This window comes from Oryctolagus cuniculus, chromosome 3 (assembly GCF_051225735.1).
Source record: "Oryctolagus cuniculus isolate XC-2025 breed Fujian yellow rabbit chromosome 3, ASM5122573v1, whole genome shotgun sequence".
Classification (NCBI taxonomy): domain Eukaryota; kingdom Metazoa; phylum Chordata; class Mammalia; order Lagomorpha; family Leporidae; genus Oryctolagus; species Oryctolagus cuniculus.
This window is the reverse complement of record NC_142869.1, coordinates 71,170,001-71,194,322: the sequence shown is the minus strand read 5'-3', so window position 1 is coordinate 71,194,322 and position 24,322 is coordinate 71,170,001. Positions and strand designations below refer to the sequence as shown.

General features: G+C 43.8%; 1 protein-coding gene across 2 annotated transcripts in view; it reads left to right on the top strand.

Annotated features, from left to right (window-relative positions):
* The first annotated feature begins 389 nt into the window (after nucleotides 1-389).
* Nucleotides 390-24,322, top strand: part of UBR3 (ubiquitin protein ligase E3 component n-recognin 3) — a 221,598-nt gene continuing 197,665 nt past the window's right edge. For both annotated transcript variants that reach the window (XM_051849447.3, XM_089328198.1), the window contains exon 1: nucleotides 390-1,010. In XM_051849447.3, coding sequence (XP_051705407.1) covers nucleotides 463-1,010 — 548 coding nt within the window. In that variant the 5' untranslated portion in view covers nucleotides 390-462. The remainder of the gene's footprint in view (nucleotides 1,011-24,322) is intronic.

Sequence of the window (24,322 nt, the reverse complement as noted above, 5' to 3'; positions counted from 1 at the left end):
CAGGAGAACGACAGTAAGGAAGTATTTTCGATTAACCAGGTAATTAGTGTGAGGACGAGAAAGGGTGCAGAGGGAGAATCAGGGGGCCGCTTTAATAATAGAGAGAATTCAATAGCAGTTAGGGCTTTGGTATCAGTAGGCATCTACCTCTCAAAAGGCAATGCAGACGCTTAAGATGCATCTGAAAGACGCTATGTCCAGGCAAATAAAGAAAACGTTGCAAGAGTCCCTAATTTCAGCATCTCTCCACTTTGAAAGTTGGGAACCACGCGGTGGGGGAAGGGACAGAGGCGGGGCCCAGGCGAGAGGGGGCGTGTGCAGGGGCGGGGCCGCAGCCGAGCTGCGCGGCCGCTCCGGGGTATCGCGAGAGTTGGGCGGGCCGAGCCATCGCAGCAGTCAATTCCCCCCACCCTACCGGGAGGAGCCGCCGGCCCTGGACTCTCCAAATTCTGAGCTCTCATCATGGCGGCGGCGGCGGCCGCGGCGGCCGTCGGGGGGCCGCAGCCGCCCCAGCCAGAGCTGGCCGCGTCCGGGCTGGCCCTAGACAAGGCGGCCACTGCCGCGCACCTGAAGGCGGCCCTCAGCCGGCCAGACAACCGGGCAGGTGCTGAGGAGCTGCAGGCGCTGCTGGAGCGGGTGCTGAGCGCCGAGCGGCCGCTGGCCGCGGCTGCGGGCGGCGAGGAGGCGGCGGCGGCCGGCGGCGGGGGCGGCGCGGGGGCGGCCGAGGAGGAGGCCCTGGAGTGGTGTAAGTGCCTTCTGGCGGGCGGCGGCGGCTACGAAGAGTTCTGCGCGGCGGTGCGGGCCTATGACCCCGCGGCGCTCTGCGGCCTGGTCTGGACAGCCAACTTCGTGGCCTACCGCTGCCGGACGTGCGGCATCTCCCCCTGCATGTCGCTGTGCGCCGAGTGCTTCCACCAGGGCGACCACACCGGACACGACTTCAACATGTTCCGCAGCCAGGCCGGGGGCGCCTGTGACTGCGGGGACAGCAACGTGATGCGGGAGAGCGGGTGAGTGGAGCCCTCCCCATCCCGGGCACCGCGGGAGGCCTGGGGGGGGGGGGCACTGGGAGCCGACCCTGAGCTGTCAAGGAAAGGGCGTGGGGGGAGGGTGCAGCCACATGGGATGGCGGTGGCTGAGCTGTCAGCGGTGGAAACGGGGGTGGGAGGAGGGGAACGCGGAGAGCACGTTGCGGGAACCGGGCTGTGAATTTTCGGGGAAGCCGGGGCAGGTGAATAAGAACCCGAGAAGAACCAGTGCGTGGGCTGGGAGGGGAGGGACGAAGGGAGGATACGCAAGGGCATCTGGGGTCGAGCTGTCAATCGTGCACTTGCTGGGAAGCGCCGGGAAGCTGCCTGATTGTTGAGGGAGAGGCTTAGGATGTGATTTGGATTGGCGGGGGGGTGGGAGGGGGATGGCGTCGGCGACCGAACTGGGTCTCGGGGTGAGGAGGTGGTCTTGGAACTGCGGGGAAGGAAGCTTGGGGAGCGGGGCTTCGGAGCTGACCGTGTGTGTCTGTCAGTGAGGGAAAAGAGCTCTGGAGCTGGGGAGTGTGGGGAGGAGGAGACAAGGGGAGGGGCCTGCATGGAAATGACTGTGGCGGGAGTGGAGTATTCGGCGTGCTGGAATGACATCTAGAATTGGGCTAGTGAGCCGTCAGTTATAGAATACCCTCCATACCAGGAGCACGGACAGAACACTGAGCGAATTAGAAGTCAAAGGTTAGGCCTTCTCCGGTTAAGGGCACTTACTCACTGACTGATATGTGACCATCTATCTTAAAAAAAAAAAAAAAAGCAAAAACAAACAACAACAACAAAAAAAAAAAAACAACAAGGCCAGTCAACGGTATTTCCACAGGAGTGATGCACCGGGTGTTGGGACTTAGGACAAAAAACATTTCACAGTTTTCTGTTGATATGTGTAAAGTTTTGGCTTGGGGCATGATGGCAAAGTCCCAGAAAGTCGTGAGGAAAAAAAGAGAAACAGTGAAGGACAGGAGAGTTTGGATGGGTAGTGGTTGAAGGAACACTAGCAAAGCCCAGTTACTTTGTTTTTCAATTTTCCGGACCTTACTGATACATTATAATCTCTTTAGAAATGGTTACTTTTTGCTTCTTTGGAGTACCTGTAGGTTACTGTTAACTTCAAATATGTCTACTATGTATGCACAAGGTTCTTCGGGATATTAGAAATGAATGAGATATTGACCTCCCTCTAATCCACTTACACTAGAGTAGAAAGTGATAAATTCCTTAAGTAGTATTCTGCGAGTTGGAGGAGGTGGGAGGCTTCTGCATAGGGGGAAAGGAGGTATTTTGAGCTTACTGATGACAATGATTGCAGCTAACATTTGCCATCTGGAACTGTATACTACACTTTAAAGATACGCTCAAAGTTTAGTATTTTGTAAGGTGAAATATGCACATCTGTAAGAACAAAAACAGCACTGTAATAGAGACACAGCTTGCAGTTTCTCCTCCATCCCGTCTCCTGTCCTCCTGTCTGCCCAGTTCTTTCCCACCATTCCTAGTTTCTGTTAGTGCAAAGCAAGGGAAGATGAATCTGTTTACCAATTTTTTTATGCAAAAGGTAATTGTATACTGTTCTGCATCTTAGCCCCCCCCCCTTTTTTTTTGTGCTTAGATTCTTCATACTGGTAAACCAGTGTCCTCCTTTTTAAAAAACCTGCTGCATAGCGTTCGATGTTAAGAATTTGCATTCCCTGAGTTTAACAGCTCTTTTGATGGACATTTGGGCTTCCAGTGTGAAATTAAAAACCTAGTATACCTGTTTTGTCCTGCCTGTGCAAGAATATCAGTGGGATAAATTCTCAAAAGTGAGATTTCCCGAGTGCCCTCTGTAACTCTTACTACTAAGTGGTTTGTGAGAGTACCTGTTTTCTGACATTCACATCTATGGAATGTTATTAAGATTTTTATCTGGTTAAAGTGGTCAAATTTTAACTGCTTTACATGATTTAACTCATTTAACCTTCAATAATTCTGAGATTTCTATTGTTCCCAGTGTACCGAAGAAGCAAGTGGGGCACAGAATTAAAGAGCTTGTTCAAGATCACATCAGTAGTAAGCTAGGCATGCTGGCTCCAGAGCCTGACCTTTCAACCACGTTTTCCTACTGCTTCTGCCAAATAATGTTCGTACTGGTTCTTCTATTAAACTGTGTTTTGTCCCTTTAAAGTTTTTTTTTTTTTAATTATACAATTCTTACATAGTTCTTTGATTCTAATTTAAGAGGAACCTTAAAACAGAGGAGTTGGAGCAATCATATACTGATACTTAACACATTTTTTTTTTTTTTTTTTTTTGGACAGGCAGAGTGGACAGTGAGAGAGAGACAGAGAGAAAGGTCTTCCTTTTGCTGTTGGTTCACCCTCCAATGGCCGCCGCGGCCGGCGCGCTGCGGCCGGTGCACGGCGCTGATCTGATGGCAGGAGCCAGGTGCTTCTCCTGGTCTCCCATGGGGTGCAGGGCCCAAGGACTTGGGCCATCCTCCACTGCACTCCCTGGCCACAGCAGAGAGCTGGCCTGGAAGAGGGGCAACCGGGACAGAATCCGGCACCCCGACAGGGACTAGAACCCGATGTGCTGGCACTGCAAGGAGGAGGATTAGCCTAGTGAGCCGTGGCGCCAGCTTCACATTTTTGTTTTTTAAAAAATATTTATTTATGGGGCTGGCATCCCATAGGGCGCTGGTTCTAGTCCTGGCTGCTCCACTTCTGATCCAGCTTTCTGCTGTGGCCTGGGAAAACAATAGAAGATGGCCCAAGTCCTTGGGCCCCTGCACTACCCATGTGGGAGACCTGGAAGAAGCTCCTGGCTCCTGGCTTTGGATCAGCACAGCTCCAGCCATTGCGGCCAGTTGGGGAGTCAACCATCGGATGGAAGACCTCTCTCTCTCTGCCTCTCCTCTCTCTGTGTGACTCTGACTTTCAAATAAATAAATAAATCTTTAAAAAATATTTATTTATTTCAAAGGCAGAGTTATAGATAGAGAAAGAGAGAAACAGAGAGAGATTGTCCATCTGTTAGTTCACTACCCTAATGACCACAACAGCCAAGGCTAGGCCTGGCCAAATTCAGGAGCCTGAGACTCATCAGGGTCTCCCAAGTGAGTGGAAGTGGCTCATCTTCCACTACTTTCCCAAGCTTATTAGTAGGGAGCTAGATCAGAAGCAGACCAGATGGGATCTGAACCAGACACAGATATGGGATGCCAGTGTTGTAGGTGGTGGTTTAACCTGTTGTACTGTAATGATTATCCTGACATTTTTGCTTTTGGACTAGCTTAGCATTTAGGAGAGCCCTCTATCCCCAGATAACATGAAAAATAGAAAATAATATATTTTTTCCTGAATTTTGGAACACAATGATAATTATTAGGTTATACTTAATCAGATGCAAGTCTGAGCTCTTAATTGTGATGCTTTGGTGCAGAAATGGAAATGAGAATATGCCAGTGAGTTTCACTGAAGTTACTCATACAAGTTTAGGGCATCATGCTATAGATAGTCCAGATACTAATCTCATGGCATTTGCCTTTACTGACACCTCATGGACACAAATGGATACAATGTGGATGTACTGAAGATCTCTGAACCATATTGTCAAAAATGTTTCCAATAGTTAACAAAAGATAACATGCAATGGAAAATTTAAAATAATGTCTGTCTGGTTGTGGGATCTGATAGTGTCCTAGCCAGAAACTGGGATTTTAAACATTTAGTTTTCAAATTTTTTGATCCAGTAGATGACAACTTTCATTTTCTATCCTGTATTGTAGTTTCATCTCCTTGCTTGTTCATTGTCACAGATTGTAAGCTTTTAAAAATTAGGGATCTGGGGGCTGATGCTGTCACGTAGCAGATAAAGCCATTGCCTGAAGTGTCAGCATCCTATATGGGCAGTCAGTTTGAGACCTGGCTGCTCCACTTCTGATCCAGCTCTCTGCTGTGGTCTGGGAAAGCAGTAGAAGATGGCCCACGTCCTTGGGCCTTTGCACCCACATAGGAGCTCCTGGCTTCCGATTGGTGCAGCTCCAGTCATTGTGGCCATCTGGGAAGTGAACCAGTTGATGGAAAACTTGCTGTCCCTCTCTCTCCCTCTTCCCCCAACCCCCGTCTCTGCCTCTGCCTCTCTGTAACTCTTCATTTCAAATAAATAAATCTTAAAAAAAAAAAAGGGGATCTGATCTTAATACTAACCAGACATCACAACAGTCTTTATCACTTGATGGATGCTCGGTAAATGTTGAACTGGGTAAAAATAGTAGCTGCAATACCAGAAAAGTTACCCTAAGAGTACATTCCTTATGTTGTCCAAGAGGTAGCTTTCATTACTAAGTTTTCTTTTTCATTTTTCTTTCTTTTTAAATCTCATATTGATTATAACATAAAAATAAATGGATAAAGTAAACAGTGTTCCTTTTTCCATCCTACTCCTCAGTGAGAGATTTCCCCTACTTTCTTTTGAGCTCGGTTTTGCATTTCAAGATTGGTTATTTTCTTTAGTACATTGCTGTTTTCCCTTAAAATATTTGTTGAGTACTGCCTCATATCAGTACTCAAAGAACAGTTTCATTTTATTTTTTTAAAAAATGTTTATTTATTTAGTTATTTGAAAGGCAGAGTGACAGAGGGAGAGACAGAGAGAAAAAGGTCTCCTATCTGAGATTCACTCCCCAAATGGTGCAAGGGCCAGGGTTAGACCAGACTGAACCCTGGTCTCCTATGTGGGTGGCAGAGGCTCAGGTACTTGCATCATCTTCCTCTTCCTTTCCAGGCACATTAGCAGGGAGCTGGATTGGAAGCAGAGCAGCTAGAATTTGAATCTGCACTCTGATATGGGCTGCTAGTGCTGGCCCTTCATTTTCTCTTTTAAAGTTAGATAGAATGCCATTGTATTTTCATATTATAATATAATTTATGCAGTTTCCTATTGCTGGACATTTTTTTAAAAAAAGATGTATTTATTTTTTTGAAAGGCAAAGCTACAGAAAGGCAGAAGCCAAGAGAGCGAGAGAGGTCTTCCATCCACTGGTTTACTCCCCAGATGACCACAACAGCTAGAGCTGGGCCAATCTGAAGCCAGGAGCCAGGAGCTTTCTCTGGATCTCCCATGTGGGTGCAGAGGCCCAAGGATTTGGGCCATCTTCTGTTCTCCCAGACCATAGCAGAGAGCTGGATCAGAAGTGGAGCAGCCAGGTCTCGAACTGGCGCCCATATGGGATGCCAGGTCTGCAGGCAGTGGCTTTACCTGCCCTGGCACAGCTCTGTTTCCTAGACATTTAAATTATTTACTGTCTTTTGCTGTTTATAAACATTGTTATAGTCAGTACCCTGTATACACTTCTTTGTGAGCTCTGTGAAGATAAATTCCCACAAGCTATATTTCAGTTAAAGGTTATGTGCATTTTAAACTTCAGTAGAGCCCTCCAAAGAAATTGATTTATATATCCACCAGAGATGTATTACATGAAAGAGTTTGTATCTCTTCCTCCTGCCAATATATATGGTGTCATAAGTGTTCTGATCTTTATTAATCTCATAAGTGAAACTTACTATTTTGTTTTATCTATTATTCTTCCATCCTCACAGGCTGGAATATTCTTTGAAGCAAATCAAGTATATTTTAAATTTATAAATATTAGTGTATGTATCTCAGTAAGCAATGTGAGCTCTAAAATAAAACGTAACTCACATGTCCGTTGATGGATGAATGGATAAATAAAAGGTGGCTTATACCTGCAATGGAATATGTATTCAGGCTTGAAAAGGATTGGAGTTCTGACACATCCAGCATCATGGATAAACCTTGAAGGCATGATGCTAAGTGAAATAAGCCAGTCACAAGAAGATAATTATTAGGCACCTGGAATGGTCAAATTCATAGAGACAGAAAGTAGGATAATAGTTACCAGAGGCAGGTAGAGGGGAAGAATGAGGAGTTACTGTTGAATGGGTACAGAGGTTCATTTTGGGAAGATTGAAAGTTTTTAGGATGGATGGTGGTGATGGTTGTACAACAATGTGAATGTACTTAATGATACTGAACACTTAAAATGGTTAAAATGGTGGCAAAGGAAGACCTTCCTTTCTGTCTCTCTCTCTCACTGTCCACTCTGCCTGTCAAAAAAAAAAAAAATGGTAAATTTTATGTTTGATATTTAACCACAATTGAAAGACCCCATAGTACGATTATCATGCCTAAAATATGTACACTTATTACTTAATGTCTTCAGATAGCCAATGAGTGTTCAAATTGTGCTGGTTGTATCATAAATGATTTCTTTGAGTTGATTTTTTCGAATAAGGATCCAGATCAGCCCTTCATTTTGTCTTTTGTCAATATACCTCTTAATTTACAGATTCACCCTGCTATTTCTCCTTTTCCTCTCTATAATTTATTAGTTGAAGATACCCACATTCTGGGCTCTACTAATTTTTTTTCATCTTTGTGAAGTTTAGCATCTTCCTCTGCCCCTTCCTTATTTCCTGCAAACTGGTAGTTGGACTTAGGGATTTGATTAAATTTCAAGTTCTTTAAAACTTTTTTTTTTGGCAAGAAAACATCATATAGATGTTTAATCTTCCTGTCCCATCACTTTAGGAGCTGCAAAATGCTTGTAAATGTTAGAATTTATAGTGGATTCAGGTTTGTTGGTCTGATCTTTTTTTTTTTTTTTTTTTTTTTTTTTTTTTTTTTAACGGGCAGAGTGGACAGTGAGAGAGAGAGACAGAGAGAAAGGTCTTCTTTCTTCCATTGGTTCACCCCCCAATGGCCGCTGTGGCTGACGTGCTGCCACCGGCGCACAGCGCTGATCCAAAGCCAGGAGCCAGGTGCTTCTCCCGGTCTTCCATGCGGGTGCAGGGCCCAAGGACTTGGGCCATCCTCCTGTACTTCCTGGGCCACAGCAGAGAGAGCTGGACAGGAAGAGGAGTGACCAGGACAGAATCCGGCGCCCCGACCAGGACTAGAACCCGGTGTGCTGGCGCTGCAGGCAGAGGATTAGCCTAGTGAGCCATGGCTCTGGCCTCATCTATTTGTTTTAAGTTCCTCATCGTGGGGCCAGTGTTGTGCCACTGCCTGTGACCCAGGCATCCCATATGACCACCGGTTCATGTCCTGGCTGCTCCATTTCCTTTCCAGCTCCCTGCTAATGTGCCTGGGGAAAACAGCAGAAGAAGATGGCTCAAGTATTTGGGCCCCTGCCACACATATGGGAGACCTGGAAGAAACTTCTGGTTGCTGGCCTTGACCTGGCCCAGCCCTGATTGTTGTGGCCATTTAGGGGGTGAACTAGTGGGCGGAAGATACCTCCCTTTCTCTCTCTCTCTGGCTGTCAAGTAAATAAATAAATACATCTTTAAAAAAAGTGTGAGAAAAAAATCAGATTAAAAAATGGTTGCTTATTTTCTTCTAAAAGATTTAGGGTTTTATATTTCATATTTAGGACTTTAGTCTATTTTAAATTTAATTTTTGCATATAGTATAAGATTGAGATCTAATTTAATCTTTCCAATATGAAAATCCAGTTATTATAGCACCCATCTATTGACCATTTTTTTCCTCCATTGACCCATATTGCTGACTGTGTCTTATACCAACTTCCTGTGTGTGTCCTAAGTTCTCCATTCTGTTGATATATCTCTTGCAACAATATCATGCTACTTTAATTATTATAGCATTATAATCTTGATATGGCAATATTTCCATATTATTACTGATGCAGTGATTAAACTGCCACTTGAGATGCTGACTTCCCTTCTGGAGTGCCTCTTCAGTCCTGGCTACTCTGTTTCTCATCCAGCTTCTTGCTAGTGTGTCTGGGAAAGCAGTGGAAGATGGGTCATGTACTTGAGCCTCTGTCACCCATGTGGGAGACCAGGATGAAGTTCCTGAATCCTGGCTTTAGCTTGGTCCGAATCTGGCTGTTATTGTCACTTGGGGAATGAACCAGTAGATGGAAGAGCTCTCTCCCACTTCCCCTCCCTCTCCCTCTCCCCGTCCCCCCTCTCTGTCTCCCTCCGGCCTTCCCTCCCCCACCCCCACCCTTGTCACTCTGCCTTTCAAGCAGATAAGTAAATAAATCTTGTAAAAAAAGGTCTTGTTCTAGCAAACTCAAAAAATTTAAAGTCCGGTTTCCTTTACATAGAATCTAAATGAGATATGGGTGAGACTCAAAGGCATGTTTCATCCTGTGGCAGATTCCTCTCTGGCTGTGAACCTATGAGGTTAAATAAGTTGCTTGTTTCCAAAGTACAATGATGGGACAGGCACAAGACAGACGTTTCCATTCCAAAAGAGAAATTGGCAAGAAGTAACAGGTCCCTAATGTGTCCAGAACTCAGCAAGGCAACATTAAATCTTGAGAATAATAATATTTGCCCCCTTGTTCTGTTTTCTAGGTATCTTAGGTTGGGGATTGGCTCCCCAAGCATTCTGGGAACCCAACTCTCATGGCTTTTTAGGGCCCAGTCCGCATCATACCTCTCTGAGTTGGAGTCAGGTACCAGTGGCTCTCCCAGTCTGGGGCTGCATGTTGGTGAGAGAACTAGCTTTTGGTTTAACTTATTTTTCTTCTGTTCTCAATTTCATTATTAACTATTATTTTCTTCTGTCTTTTCCCTTTAAATTTTCTTATGTCTTTCTGGTTTCTCAAGGTGGCAGCTTAGATAATTGATTTATGGTCTTTCTTTTCTAATAAGCTTTAAATTTCCCTCTACAATTTTACAGGTATCACATATTTTTATGTTCAGAATATTTTCTGTTTTACATGATTTCCTCTTTTTTTTTTTTTTTTTAAAGGATTTATTTAGGGACTGGCACTGTGGCATAGTGGGTATAAAGCCCGCTGCCTGTGGTGCTGGCATCCCATATAAGCACCAGTTCTAGTCCTGGCTGCTCCACTTCTGATCCAGCTCCCTGCTAATGTGCCTGGGAAAGCAGCAGAGGATTGCCAGAGTGCTTGGGCCTCTGCACCCATTGGCCCAGGTTAGGCTGTTGCAGCCATTTGGGGAGTGAACCAGCAGGTGAAAGATCTCTCTCGCTGCCTCTCTCTCCTAACTCTGCCTGTCAGTTAAATAAATAAATGACTGAAAAGGCTAGTACTGAAGCAAGGAGCCTGGAAATCCATCTGGGTCTCCCAGGTGGGTGACAGGGGCGCTGTGGTTGTCCCATCTTCCGCTGCTTTCCTAGGCATATTAGCAGGGAGCAGGATTTGAAGTGGCATATGGGATGCAAGTGTTGCAGGCAGTGATTTAACCTGTCATGCCACAATGCTGGCCTTGTGATTTTTTTTTTTAATCTTTTATTTAATGAATATAAATTTCCAAAGTACGACTCATGTGTTACAATGGCTTCCCCTGGCCTTGTGATTTCATCGTTGTTTAGAAGTTTGGGAGATTTTCTAAATTATGTCTACTAGGAATTTTTTTGTTTAATTCTGTTGCTAGCACAGAACATGTTTATGTTATATCAATTAATTTGAAATTGTTAGTTTCTTTCATAGCTCAGAATATGACCTATCTTTTGAATAACCCATGTATATTTAAAAAAGTATAGATTATTTTATTACAGAGCAGTATTTTATAAATGTCAGTTTGGTCAAGTTGGTTGATAGTGTTGTTAAGGTCTTCTAAACTCTTACTGATTTTCTTTCTATTTGGTTTATACTGAAAGAGGAATGTTGGACTTTCCAACTATAATTGTGGGTCTGTCTCTTTCTCTTTGTAGTTATCAGTTTTTTCTTTCTGTAATTTGAAGTTCTCTTGTTAGGTGCATATTTAGGATTGTTATGTCTTTCTGGTAAATTGACTTTTTTTATCATTATATAATATTCTTTTTATCCCTGAAGTCTACTTTAATTTTTTAAAAAAAGATTTATTGATTTGAAAGAGTGTTACAGAGAGAGGTAGAGACAGGGAGAGAGAAAAGTCTTCCATCTGCTGGTTCACTCCCCAAATGACTGCAATGGCCAGAGCTGAGCTGATCTGAAGCCAGGAGCTTCTTCTGGGTCTCCCACACAGGTGCAGGGGCCCAAGGACTTGGCCATCTTCTGCTTTCCTAGGCCATAGCAGAGGGATGGATCGGAAGTGGAGCAGCCAGGACTCGAACTGGCAGCCATATGGGATGGCAGCCCTGCAGGCTGGGACTTTAACCCACTGTGCCACAGAGCTTACCCCAGGGCTTTATTTTTGATATAGGTTGTATTTAATTCACTTTGATTAATAAGGTATATTTTGGAGTAAATAAGATTTTTTTTTAAATTTATTTGACAGGTAGAGTTATAGACAGTGAGAGGGAGAGACAGAGAAAGGTCTTCCTTCTGTTGGTTCACCCCCCAAATGGCTGCGATGGCTGGCATGTGCACTGCACCAATCCGAAGCCAGGAGCAGGTGCTTCCTTCTGGTCTCTGATGCGGGTGCAGGGCCCAAGCACTTGGGCCATCCTCCACTGCCCTCCCGGGCCACAGCAGAGAGCTGGACTGGAAGAGGAGCAACCGGGACTAGAACCCGGCACCCATATGGGATGACTGTGCTGCAGGCAGAGGATTAACCAAGTGAGCCATGGCGCCGGCCCCTAAGAAGGTTATTATAGTTTTTCCCCTTTACATTTAAGTAGTGCTTTGATTATTACAGAGTGAAGAAAAAATGATTATTGTCTGTCTTCCTTCCCTTTTAGAGAATAAATGTTTTTGAATGAGACATTTTACCTTTAAATATGCATGTATTTGTAGTACAATATTATGTACTATATTAGAGCTTTTTAATTTTGGGCAGTCTTCTATATGGAATTTCTTCTGCATACGTGCTCCTAGAAAATCTGCTGCTTTTGGTTTTCTTTTTGGGAGGGTACTCTCTGCTTTTAGGAAAGGACCATTTACACCTGTTAGAAGTCAGCCTTCATCTGCTTTTTTTTTTTTTTTTTTTTTTTTTTGACAGGCAGAGTGGACAGTGAGAGAGAGAGACAGAGAGAAAGGTCTTCCTTTGCCGTTGGTTCACCCTCCAATGGCCGCTGCGGTCGGCGCACTGCGCTGATCTGATGGCAGGAGCCAGGTACTTATCCTGTTTTCCCATGGGGTGCAGGGCCCAAGGACTTGGGCCATCCTCCACTGCACTCCCTGGCCACAGCAGAGAGTTGGCCTGGAAGAGGGGCAACCAGGACAGAATCCGGCGCCCCAACTGGGACTAGAACCTGGTGGGTTGGCGCCGCAGGCGGAGGATTAGCCTAGTGAGCTGTGGTGCCGGCCATTCATCTGCTTTCATGAATAGATTTTACTTCAAAATATAATGTCAAGTTTCTTAATTTTTAAGTTAAGCACTTTTAGTTTTTTATTAAGATGGCTGGTCAGAGATTCTTAAGTCAGAATTTGCATGGTATAAGTTTTTTCAATCCTTTTCAGTTAAGTATAACTTTGTCTATGTTTAATTCTTACTGATTTTCATTTTATTCAAAAGACAAAAAGAGACCTCTTCTATCCTCTGGTTTACTCCTCAAATGACCACAACAGCAAAGGCTGAGCCAGACTGAAGCTGGGCGTCCATAGCTCCATCTGGCTCTTCCACATTGCTGGCAGAGACCCAAGTACTTGAGCTGTCAACTGCTATCTCCCAGGAAGCATATCAGCAGGAAGCTGAGCCACAACTCAATCTCAGGCACTTCAGTATGGGTTGTGGGCATCCAAAGCAGTGGCTTAACTGCTGTACCAATACTCACCTCAGAATGTGAATTTTTTTTTATTATTATTTGACAGGTAGAGTCATAGAGAGAGAGAGAGAGAGACAGAGAGAAAGGTCTTCCTTCCATTGGTTCACTCACCAAATGGCCACCACGGCTGGCGCTGTGCCAACCTGAAGCCAGGAGCCAGGTACTTCCTCCTGGTCTCCCATGTGGGTGCAGGGCCCAAGAACCTAGGCCATCCTCCACTGCCTCCCGGGCCACAGCAGAGAGCTGGCCTGGAAGAGGAGCAACCGGGACTAGAACCTGGCACCCATATGCGATGCTAACACCACAGGCAGAGGATTAACCAAGTGTGCCACGGCGCTGGCCCCCAGAATGTAAATTTTTTATAAATATGTTTTTGGCCTTACTACTGTCTTTTCACTTTTTCTTTTCTTCTTTAAAGATTTATTTTTTATTTGAATTGCAGAATGACACAGAGGGAGGGAGAGACAGAGAAAGAGATCTTCCATCCTGCGGTTCATTCCCCTCTGGTCTCGGTGGTGAGGGCTGAGCCAGGCCAAAACAAGGAGCCTGGAATTCTATGTGGGTCTCCTGTATAGTTGGCAGGGACCCAAGTACTTGGTCCGTCTGTTGCCGCTTTTCCAGGGGCATTAGCAGGGCACCGTATCAGAAATGGAACAGCCAGGATTTGAACCGACACTGGTGTCACAAGTCACAGCTTAACCTACTGTGCCACAAGTCAGCCCCAATGACTGTCTTGTCTTTTATCGTATAATACTCTAAACATAACTAACAATCACTTAACCACTTGAATTCCATTTTGAAAATTGATAGGGAGGAATTACTCTAGGAATGCTTGAGATACAGAAACTTATTAGCTGTAATAAGGAACTCAGGGTGGGGAACAGGTGAATAGGGTTCATGGAGAAGAGCTAGCCAAGGAAGCAGGACTTTGATCTAACAATGACATGTTTATCTGTTGCCAATCAGGGTTTGTTACAAGCTGTGATCAAGTATTCTTGTCTGGGAGTCACAAAGATGTGCTGCTGGTTTTTATAATGCAAACTCTCCTTCCCCCAATAAAGGGACTTAATTTTTTTTTTAAATTTTGAAATCTACATATATGTATACGTTATTTGTGGCATATGTATATGTGTGTGAGCAAATGAGAGAAGAAAGCAAATGAAAAACTTGTTTAAAAATTTTAGTCAAAAGGTTACTTGAGTCTACATTGGTAAATAATTTATAATAATAGTAGGAAGAAAACTTATAAAGCATGTGCTTTTCATTGTCTCTGAAGTTATTTATTTATTTGTGTGAAAGGCAGAGTTACAGAGAGAGGGAGTGAGTTCTGTCTACTGGTTCACTCCCCAAATGGTCTCAACAGTCAGAGCTTGGCCTATCTGAAGCCAGGAGTTTCTTCTGGGTCTCCCACATGTGTGCAGGGGCCCAGGGACTTCGGCCATCTTCTGCTGCTTTCCCAGGCACATTAGCAGAGAACCGGATCAGAAATGGAGTAGCCGGGGCTTGAACTACTGCCCATATGGAATGCCAGAGCCGTAGGTAGTGGCTTTACCCTCTGTGCCACAGCGCCAGCCCCTATGAAGTTATTAATGTGTTACTATAGTTTTGGTAATTCTGTTTCTCATCATCTACTCAATTACTTATCTTGAGGTTAGGTACTGTAGATGAAAAGTTTAGTTTTTTTTATAAACTGGGACTTTAATTAGACTCAACTTTTTTTTCTCCTTGTGAAACTAGGAAGTGATCCTTTGCTTAAGTTTATTTGGAATTATTGAGTAGAGATTGTTTTTTAAAGATTTATTTATTTATTTGAAAGTCAGAGTTACACAGAGAGAGGAGAGGCAGAGAGAGAGAGAGATTGAGATCTTCCATCCGATAGTTCACTTCCCAATAGGCTGCAACTGCCAGAGCTGCGCTGATCTGAAGCCAGGAGCCAGGAGCTTCTTCCGGGTCTCCCAAGTGGGTGCAGGGGCCCAAGGACTTGGTCCATCCTCTACTGCTTTCCCAGGCCGTAGCAGAGAGTTGGATTGGAAGAGGAGCAGCTGGTACTCAAACTGACACCCATATGGGATGCTGGCTCTTCAGGCCAGGGTGTTAACCCACTGCACCACAGCATTGGCCCCGAGATTTTAACTCAGTTTATGAGTTTTTGTGTTGCAAAGCCTTCAGTGTTTTTAATGTTACCAACTTTATATATAAAAGAAAGCTTATAAAATGTATAGGTATGATTTAAAGAATTTTAGTGAAGTGGACATTCATGTACCACTATCTACTTCTGCTTCAGAAAGTAGAACTTAAAAGCATGGATAAATACTTTATATCTTCTTAAATTAACTCTAGGCTAAAATGAATTTAAGATAATATATCAAGGGAAAGAGATTATTTTAAGACCAAAAATAGCTTTAGAGAATATTAAGGAATTATGGATTGAGATTAGGAAGAGGTTGGTGAGGTTTAGCCTTAATGCTGATGTTAAAATGCTATATATAATAGATTCTTAAGCCAAGATAATTTCTCTTTTCCTTAAAACATTGCCATCTAATTAGAAGGACCATGCAGCATGGATTTGTTAAATTAGCCCTGATTTTGGTATTCCTTCTGATTGTTTCTTCAAGCCACTGAAAATTATAGGAATTATAAAATTTGCTTACTTTAGACTAGATCTTCCAGCTTGTCTTTGTGAACTGGAAATAGTATGAAGACTCTTTTTTGGACTGTGATTTGAGGACATGTCTTCATAGGTATGGTGAAAAAAATAAAAGATTAGGAGATGCTGCTTTAATTACCCTTGAATTAGTTGATGAAGTAGATGTATAATTATGCTTTGGATCAGTTTTGATGAAATTGTCTTCAAATTAGCAAGCTAATTTACACTCCTGTCAGTACAGTGAGAATATCCATTGTATTTATTACCTGACCAGTGCTATATATCATCAAACTTCTGTTTTTTGTAAATATAATAGATTTTTAAAAAGTGCTTCAATATAATTTTTGTTTCTTTTGGGTCTGTATGTTTTAGAATTTTGGGTAATTTTTTAGATATCTGTGTCATTGACTTAGACCTTGTTTCCATTGTGTTCTGAGAGCATACTTGTATAATGTTAACTTTGAGACATTGTATGAACAATAGGATGAAGTCCAATTGTTACAGCACATAGTATTCTATTGTCTGTTAGTTCTAATTGGTTGATAGCATTTTTTAAAAGATTTATTTATTTATTTGAAAGAATTACACACAGAGAGAAGGAGAGGCAGAGAGAGAGAGAGGTCTTCTATCCGCTGCTTCACTTCCCAGTTGGCTGATCCGAAGCCAGGAGCTTCCTCCAGGTCTTCCCATATGGATGCAGGGACCCAAGGATTTGGGCTATCTTCCACTGCTTTCCCAGGCCATAGCAGAGGACTGGATCAGAAGTGGAGTAGCTGGGACTTGAACCGATGCCCATATGGGATGCCGGCACTGCAGGTGGCAGCTTTACCTGCTGTGCCACAGTGCCAACCCAGGTTGATAGTATTTTTTTTTTTTTTTACGGGCAGAGTGGACAGTGAGAGAGAGAGACAGAGAGAAAGGTCTTCCTTTGCCGTTGGTTCACCCTCCAATGGCCGCCGCAGCTGGCGCGCTGCAGCCGGCGCACCGCGCTGATCTGATGGCAGGAGCCAGGTACTTATCCTGTTTTCCCATGGGGTGCAGGGCCCAAGTACTTGGGCCATCCTCCACTGCACTCCCTGGCCACAGCAGAGAGCTGGCCTGGAAGAGGGGCAACCGGGACAGAATCTGGCACCCCAACCGGGACTAGAACCTGGTGTGCCGGCGCCGCTAGGCGGAGGATTAGCTTAGTGAGCCGTGGCGCCGGCTGGTTGATAGTATTTTTAGTAGTTATCTATTACTGTGTAACAAATATCACTGTTACTGATTTAGAGCTTATTTTCATCGTGTTCTGAGAGCATACTTTGATGTTAAATTTGAGACATATTTTGTGAACAATAGAATAAGTATCCAATTGTTAACAGCACATAGTGTTCTATTTTCTGTTGGGTCTACTTGGTTGAAATGTTTTTAGTATCTATCTATTGCTGTGTAACATCACACTAAAAATTCCCATCTTAAAGCAATAAATGTTTATTATCTCATAGTGTCTGTGGGTCAGGAATTTGAAAATCACTTAGCTGGGTTATTCTGGCATAGAATATCTTGTGAGGCTGTAATAAAAGAAAATCAGGGGCCTGTGATGTGTCCATGGGTTAAGCTGCTGTTTGTATAGCAGGCCTCCTATGTAGGAGCTACAATTTGAGTTCCTGCTGCTCAGCTTCCTTCTCCAGCTTCCTCCTAACGTGCCTGGGGAGGCAGTGAAAGATAGCCCAAGTACCTAGGTTGCTGCCACCCATGTTGGAGACATGGATGGAGTTCCAGGCTTCTGGCTTTGGCCCAGCCCATCCCTGGTCATTGTGGCCACATAGGGACAGAACCAGCAGGTGGACGATGCCTTTTTCTGACTCTCTGCCTTTCAAATAAATAAAATAAATCTTAACAACAACAAAAAATCATGGCTGGAGCTGCAGTCTTCTTAAACCTTGCTGAGACCAAAAGACCCACTTCCAAGATGTATTGCTCACATAGCTATTGACAGAAAGATCATTTTCTTGCCATGTGACTTTTTAATTGTACTTTATTTTATTTGAAAGGCACAACAATAGAGAGGGAGAGACAGATCTTCCATCTATTGAGTCATGCCACAAATTGTCACGATGGCTAGGTCTGGGCCAAGCCAAAGGCAGGAGCCAGGAACTCCATCTTGGTCTCCCACATTGGTGGCAGAGGCTTAGGTAGTTGGACCATCTTCTGCCTTCCTAGATGTGTTAAGGAGGGAGCTGGATCGGAGCAGAGCAGTGGGGACTTGAATCTGCTCCAATGTTGGATGCTGGCTTTGCCAGTAGCAGCTTAAGCTGCTGTACCATAATGCCAGCCCAGCCATGGGGCCTTATTTATAGGGCTGCTTGAAAAACTCTAATATTTCTTGTAGTACACATTTGTGATATCAGTAAATTCTTCCAAATTTTATCTGAAAGTTTTTATTTATCCAGTTTTGAAGGATATTTTTACTGTGTTCATAGTTCTAGATTGGAGCCAGGTTGTGGTATAGTGGGTAAAACTGTCGGCAGCAGCCCCGATATTCTTCCACATGGGTGCTGGTTCCCGTCCTGGCTGCTCCACTTCAGTTCCCTGCTGATGTGCCTGGTAAGACAGTGTAAGATAGCTTAAATCCTGGGGTCCCTGCCACCCACATGCGAGACCTGGAGGAAGCTCCTGGGTCATGGCTGGATTGGCCCAACTCCAACTATTGCAACCATTTGGGAAGTGAAATAGTGGACGGAAGATCTGTCTCTGGCTCTGTCCTCCTCTTTCTGTACCTCTTTCAAATAAATAAATAGGTAAATAAATAAATAAATAAAAAGATGCTCTTTAAAAAAGTTGTAGATTTATAGGTTGTTACTTTTAGTATTTTGAGTATATCTCTCCATTGTGCTTTAGCTTGTACAACTTCTGATATAAAGTTGGCTGTCATTTCTTTGTTCCTCTGTATATAAGGAATAATTTTCTTATTGCTTTGAAAATTTTGTTATTACTAGATTTCAGAATTTGATTATGATGTACCTTGACATGGCTCTTAAAAAGTGTTTATTCTTCTTGGGATTTATTGAGTATCTTGGAACTAAATTTTACGATTTTAGCAAATTTTGAAAATTTTAAGCATTTAATTCTTAGAATATTGTGTTCCCCCTATTCTCATTCTTTGGGTTCCAATGTAATATTAAACTGCCTGTTATCCCATAGCTCATAAATCCTAGCTACCTAAGCATCTCTAAATTCCAGTCTTTGTTTTCTCAATTCGTTGAGACCACAGGGTTTTCTCTGGGTCCCTTCTCCATGCTGCCTCCTGAAAAGCATACCTGGATAGTAAGCTGGTGTGCTTGTGAGGCTCACCTTTTTGTTTCCCTTCTATTAAGGTTTACAGTTTAGCACTGTCTGTCGTCTGATGTCCAAAACCCACTGGATCTGACTTTTTTTTTTTTTTTTTGGTTTTCTAATTTTTTAAATGAAAGGGTAATTTTTAAAAAATTTTTCTACTTTAAAACAAGATCTGTTTATTTGAAAGACAGAGTTACAGAAAGAGAGAGAGACAGATCATCTGCTGGTTTATTCCCAAAGTGACTGCAATGACTGGGGCTGGTCCAGGTTGAAGCCAGGATTCTGAAACTCCATTTGGCTCTCTTATGTGGGTGGCAAGAACTCAGATACCTGGGCCATCTTCTGCTGCTTTCCCAGGTGTGTTAACAGGGAACTGGGAGTGGAGCAGCAGGTATTTGAACCAGCCACCATGTGGGATGCCAGGGTCAGAGGCTACAGTTTAATTCGCTGCACCTCAACAGTAGACCTAGAGAGGGTAACTTTTTTTGTTTGTTTGTTTTTAAGGATTTTTTTTATTTACTCAAGAGGCAGAGTCACAGTCAGAGGGAGAGACAGAGAAAGAGGTCCTCCTTCTGCTGGCTCACTCCTTAAATGGCTGCAACGGCTGGAGCTGGGCTGATCTGAAGCCAGGAGCTTTGTCTGGGTCTCCCAAGTGGGTTCAGGGCCCGAGCACTTAGTCCATCTTTCACTGCTTTCCCAAGCCATCAGGGCAGCTGGATCTGAACCAACCGGGACCTGAACCAAGTGCCCATACAGGATGCTGGTGCCACAGGGTGATGCTTAGCCTACTATGCCACAGCACTGTCCCCCAAAGAGTAACTTTTTAAAGATAGAGTCATTGTTACTCCACCTTGACAAATTTTCTTCTATATAACTTTCTCCCCCACAGTGTTTCTTTTTCCCAAGATTTTTTATTTTATTTATTTATTTGACACGTAGAGTTACAGACACAAAAAGAGAGAGAGACAGAGAGAAAGGTCTTCCTTCCATTGGTTCACCTCCCAAATGGCCACCATGGCCGGCTCTGTGCTGATCTGAAGCCAGGAGCCAGGCGCTTCCTCCTGGTCTCCCATGTGTGTGCAGGGGCCCAAGGACTTGGGCCATCCTCCACTGCCCTTCTGGGCCACAGCAGAGAGCTGGACTGTAAGAGGAGTAACCGGGACTGGAAGCCAGCAACCATATGGGATGTCAGCGCCACAGGTGGAGGATTAACCAAGTGAGCCATGGTGTCAGGGCACCCCCACAGTGTTTTAATGCATTTGTTAAATACAGCTGAATATTGTTTCATATGTTTAAGGTTATTGATATTTTTTCTTTTTTTAAAAAAGGGTATTTTCATCTACTTAAAAGAGAGTGATAATGAGAGAGGTAGCGATCTTCCATTTGTTGGTTAACTCCCCATATGACCACAATAGCTAAGGCTGGCCCAGGCTGAATCCAGGAGCTGGTAACTCCATCTGGGTTGGCCATGTGGGTGGCAGGTGCCCAAGCACTTGATGTGTCATCTGCTGCCTCACAGGTGCATTAGTAGGAAGCTGAATAGGAAGTAGAGGTGTCAGGACTTGAACCAGCACTCTGATAGTGGATGTGGGCATCTCAACCAACATCTTAACCCACTGTACCACAGCATCTGTCCTGCTATTTTTTTCTTCTCATTTTTCTTTTGTATTATTTTAGGGAAAATAGTCCTTTGACTATTATGTTATGACTAAAAAATGTTATGAGTCACAAACATTTTGTTCTCATGTATCTTTTGACAAACAAATACCCATGAGTATTTTTTCCATGTAGAAATATTTATTATCAGTTCTTGTGTTTCTTGAACTTGCATGGCTTCTAGATTTTGTCATACTTAATTTGTCACCTCTACATGATTATAAAATAAATTCCACAGTTGCTTCTAGTAATCCAAAGATTTAACATTTTATATTTACCTTTTTGATATATTAGGGATTAACTACTGTCATAGTGTAAGATGTGAGGCAATTCCTCCTCCTAACCCCAGCTTGGCTCATTTACCCAATTAACTTTCTCTGAATAAGCTATGTTGTCTGCCTTTATCATAACCATTCATCAGTTTGGGTCTATTCTTGAAGCCTGAATAATTTAATCTGTTCATTAATTTTTTAAAAATTGAATACATAGGTAAATATGTCCTTCATTATTTTTTAAAGATTCATTTATTCATTAAAAGGCAGGATTTCACAGTGGAAAGAATGGGTCATCAAAGAAGGAGGTACCTTTCTCTGAAGGGAGGAGAGAACTTCCACTTTGACCATGGCCTTATCTAAATATGATCAGAGTCGGTGAACTCAGGGGGCTTCCATAGCCTTGGCAGCTCATGACAAGAGCCTGGGGTGATTACTGATGCCATAAACAAGAGGGTCAATTTGTTAAGTCAACAACAGGTGTCACTGTGCACTTACTCCCTATGTAGGATCTCTGTCCTTAGTGTGCTGTACATTGAGATTTAATGCTATAACTAGTACTCAAACAGTATTTTTCACTTTATGTTTCTGTGTGGGAGCAAACTGTTGAAATCTTTACTTAATGTATGCTAAACTGATCTTCTGTATATAAAGAGAATCGAAAATGAATCTTGATGTGAATGGAAGGGGAGAGGGAGTGGGAAAGGGGAGGGTTGCGGGTGGGAGGGACGTTATGGGGGGGAAGCCATTGTAACCCATAAGCTGTACTTTGGAAATTTATATTCATTAAATAAAAGTTAAAAAAAAAAAAAAAAGGCAGGGTTTCAGAGAGTCAGAGGCAGAGAGAGAGAGAGAGATGTAGGTCTTCCATCTGCTGGCTCATTCCCCAGATGGCTGCAATGGCCAGAGCTGTGCTGATCCAAAGCCAAGATACTGTAGCCTCTTCTGGCCTCTTCTGGGTCTCCCACACTGGTGCAGGAGCTTCCTTCCTTCCTTCTTTCTTTCTTTCTTTCTTTCTTTCTTTCTTTCTTTCTTTCTTTCTTTCTTTCTTTCTTTCTCCTTCCTTCCTTCCTTCCTTCCTTCCTTCCTTCCTTCCTTCCTTCCTTCCTTCCTTCCTTCTTTCCTTTTCCTTCTTTCCTTCTTTCCTTCTTTCCTTCCTTCCTTCCTTCCTTTCTTCCTTTCTTCCTTCCTTTCTTCTTTCTTCCTTCCTTTCTTCCTTCCTTCCTTCCTTCTTTCTTTCTTTCTTTCTTTCTTTCTTTCTTTCTTTCTTTCTTTCTTTCTTTCCTTCTTTCCTTCTTTCCTTCCTTCCTTCCTTCCTTCCTTCCTTCCTTCCTTCCTTCCTTCCTTCTTTCCTTCTTTCCTTCTTTCCTTCTTTCCTTCTTTCCTTCTTTCCTTCTTTCTTTCCAGTGAGAGAGAAAGGTCTTTCTTTGCCATTGGTTCACCCTCCAATGGCTGCTGTGGCCAGTGCACCACGCTGATCCGATGGCAGGAGCCAGGTACTTATCCTGGTCTCCCATGGGGTGCAGGGCCCAAGCACTTGAGCCATCCTCCACTGCACTCCCTGGCCACAGCAGAGAGCTGGCCTGGAAGAGGGGCAACCGGGACAGAATCTGGCACCCCGACTGGGACTAGTACCCGGCGCCGCAAGGCAGAGGATTATCCTAGTGAGCCGCAGCGCCCGCCCGCCCGCTTGCTTGCTTGCTTGCTTGCTTTCTTTCTTTCTAAGATTTATTAATTTATCTGAAAGTCAGAGTTACAGAGAGAAGGAGAGGCAGAGAGAGAAAGGTCTTCCATCTGCCGGGTCACTCCCTAGTTGGCCACAATGGCTGGAGCTGTGCCGATCTGAAGCCAGAAGCCTGGACCTTCTTCCGGGTCTCCCACATGGATGCAGGGGCCCAAGGACTTGGGCCATCTTCTACTGCTTTCCCAGGCCACAGCAGAGAGCTGGATCAGAAGTGGAGCAGCTGGGACTTGAACTGGCACCCATATGGGATGCCGGCACTGCAGGCGACTTTATCCTCTATGGCACAGTGTCGCTCCCCTGTTTTCTATTTTAAGCCTTCAATTTATGTTTACTATTTTAAAAACTTTCTTTTTTTTTTTTTTTTTTTTTTTTTTTTTTTGACAGGCAGAGTGGATAGTGAGAGAGAGACAGAGAGAAAGGTCTTGCTTTTGCCGTTGATTCACCCTCCAATGGCCGCCACGGCTGGCGAGCTGTGGCTGGCGCACCACGCTGATCCAAAGGCAGGAGCCAGGTGCTTCTCCTGGTCTCCCATGGGGTGCAGAGCCCAAGCACTTGGGCCATCCTCCACTGCCTTCCCGGGCCACAGCAGAGAGCTGGCCCGGAAGAGGGGCAACCGGGAAAGAATCTGGCGCCCCAACCGGGACTAGAACGTGGTGTGCCAGCACCACTAGGTGGAGGATTAGCCTATTGAGCTGCAGCTCTGGCTTAAAAACTTTTTAAAAATCATTGTTTCTTTATTTGAAGGAGACGGACAAACTAACCTTCCGTTTGCTAGTTCACTTCCCAGATATCTTCAACAGCCAGGGTTGGGCCAGATTAAAGCCAGGACTTGGAAACTTTATCAGGCACATGGGTGGCCAGGACCCAAGTGTTGAGTAATCATCTGCTGCCTCCTAGGATGTACATTGGAGGAAGCTGGTTCAGAAGCAGAACAGGTGGGACTTGAATCTGGCATTCTGATATAGGATGCACACATTCCAAGTAGTAACTTAAGCCACTGTGCCAAATGTTGTCCCATCTATTTACTATGTTAATAGTTTAGTACATTTACAGTATATCTCTTTTCCAAAAAGATTGATCGATTGATCGATCTGTCTGTCTGTCTGAAATGGCAAAGTGATTGAGAGAAGGAATCTTCCTTCTGCTGGTTCACTCCCCATATGACACAATGACTGGTTTGGTTCAGGCAGAAGCCAGGAACTTGGGACTCTACCTGGGTCTCCTATATTGGTGGCAGGGACCCAAATCCTTGAGCTATTTTCCAGTGCTTTCCCAGGTGCATTAGCAGGAAGCTGGGTTGGTAGCAGAGCAGCTGGGATTCAAACTGGTGCTCTGAAGTGGGATGCTGTCATCACAGTTGCTCAGCTCACCTGTGCCACAGCACATGCCCCCCCCCCCCCCAGCATCTCTATTTTTACTTTGAGGTTTTCTTATTTATTTTGTACTTCATGTGTGTATTTTGCTCTTTTCTACTACTTTAGGGTCCATCAAATAATATTTAAACCTCTGTAGATGGAATTTAATGTTTTTCTTTTTAAAGATCATCATTGTGGTGCCGCAGATTAAGCCATTGCTTGTGACAGCAGCATACCATATCAGAGTGCTTGTTTGAGTCCTGGCTACTCTGCTTCTGATCTAGGTGCTTGTTAATGAGTGTGGAAAGACAGTGGATGATGGCCAACCAAGTACCTGGATCTCTGCCACCTATTTTGGATAATGGGATGGAGTTCTGGGTGTTGCATCCATTTGAGAAGTAAAGCAGTATATGGAAGATCTTTCTCCATCTCTCCTTCTCTGTAACTCAGCTTTTCAAATAAGTAAATCTTAAAAAAAAAATTCTAGAGAGATGGCCCATGAATACATAGGTGAAACTGATGTTCCTGAATATTTTCTTTAATTGTGTTTATCATTGTCTCTCTCTTCCCAATAGAATGTCGACTCTCTAAAGGCAGGATCA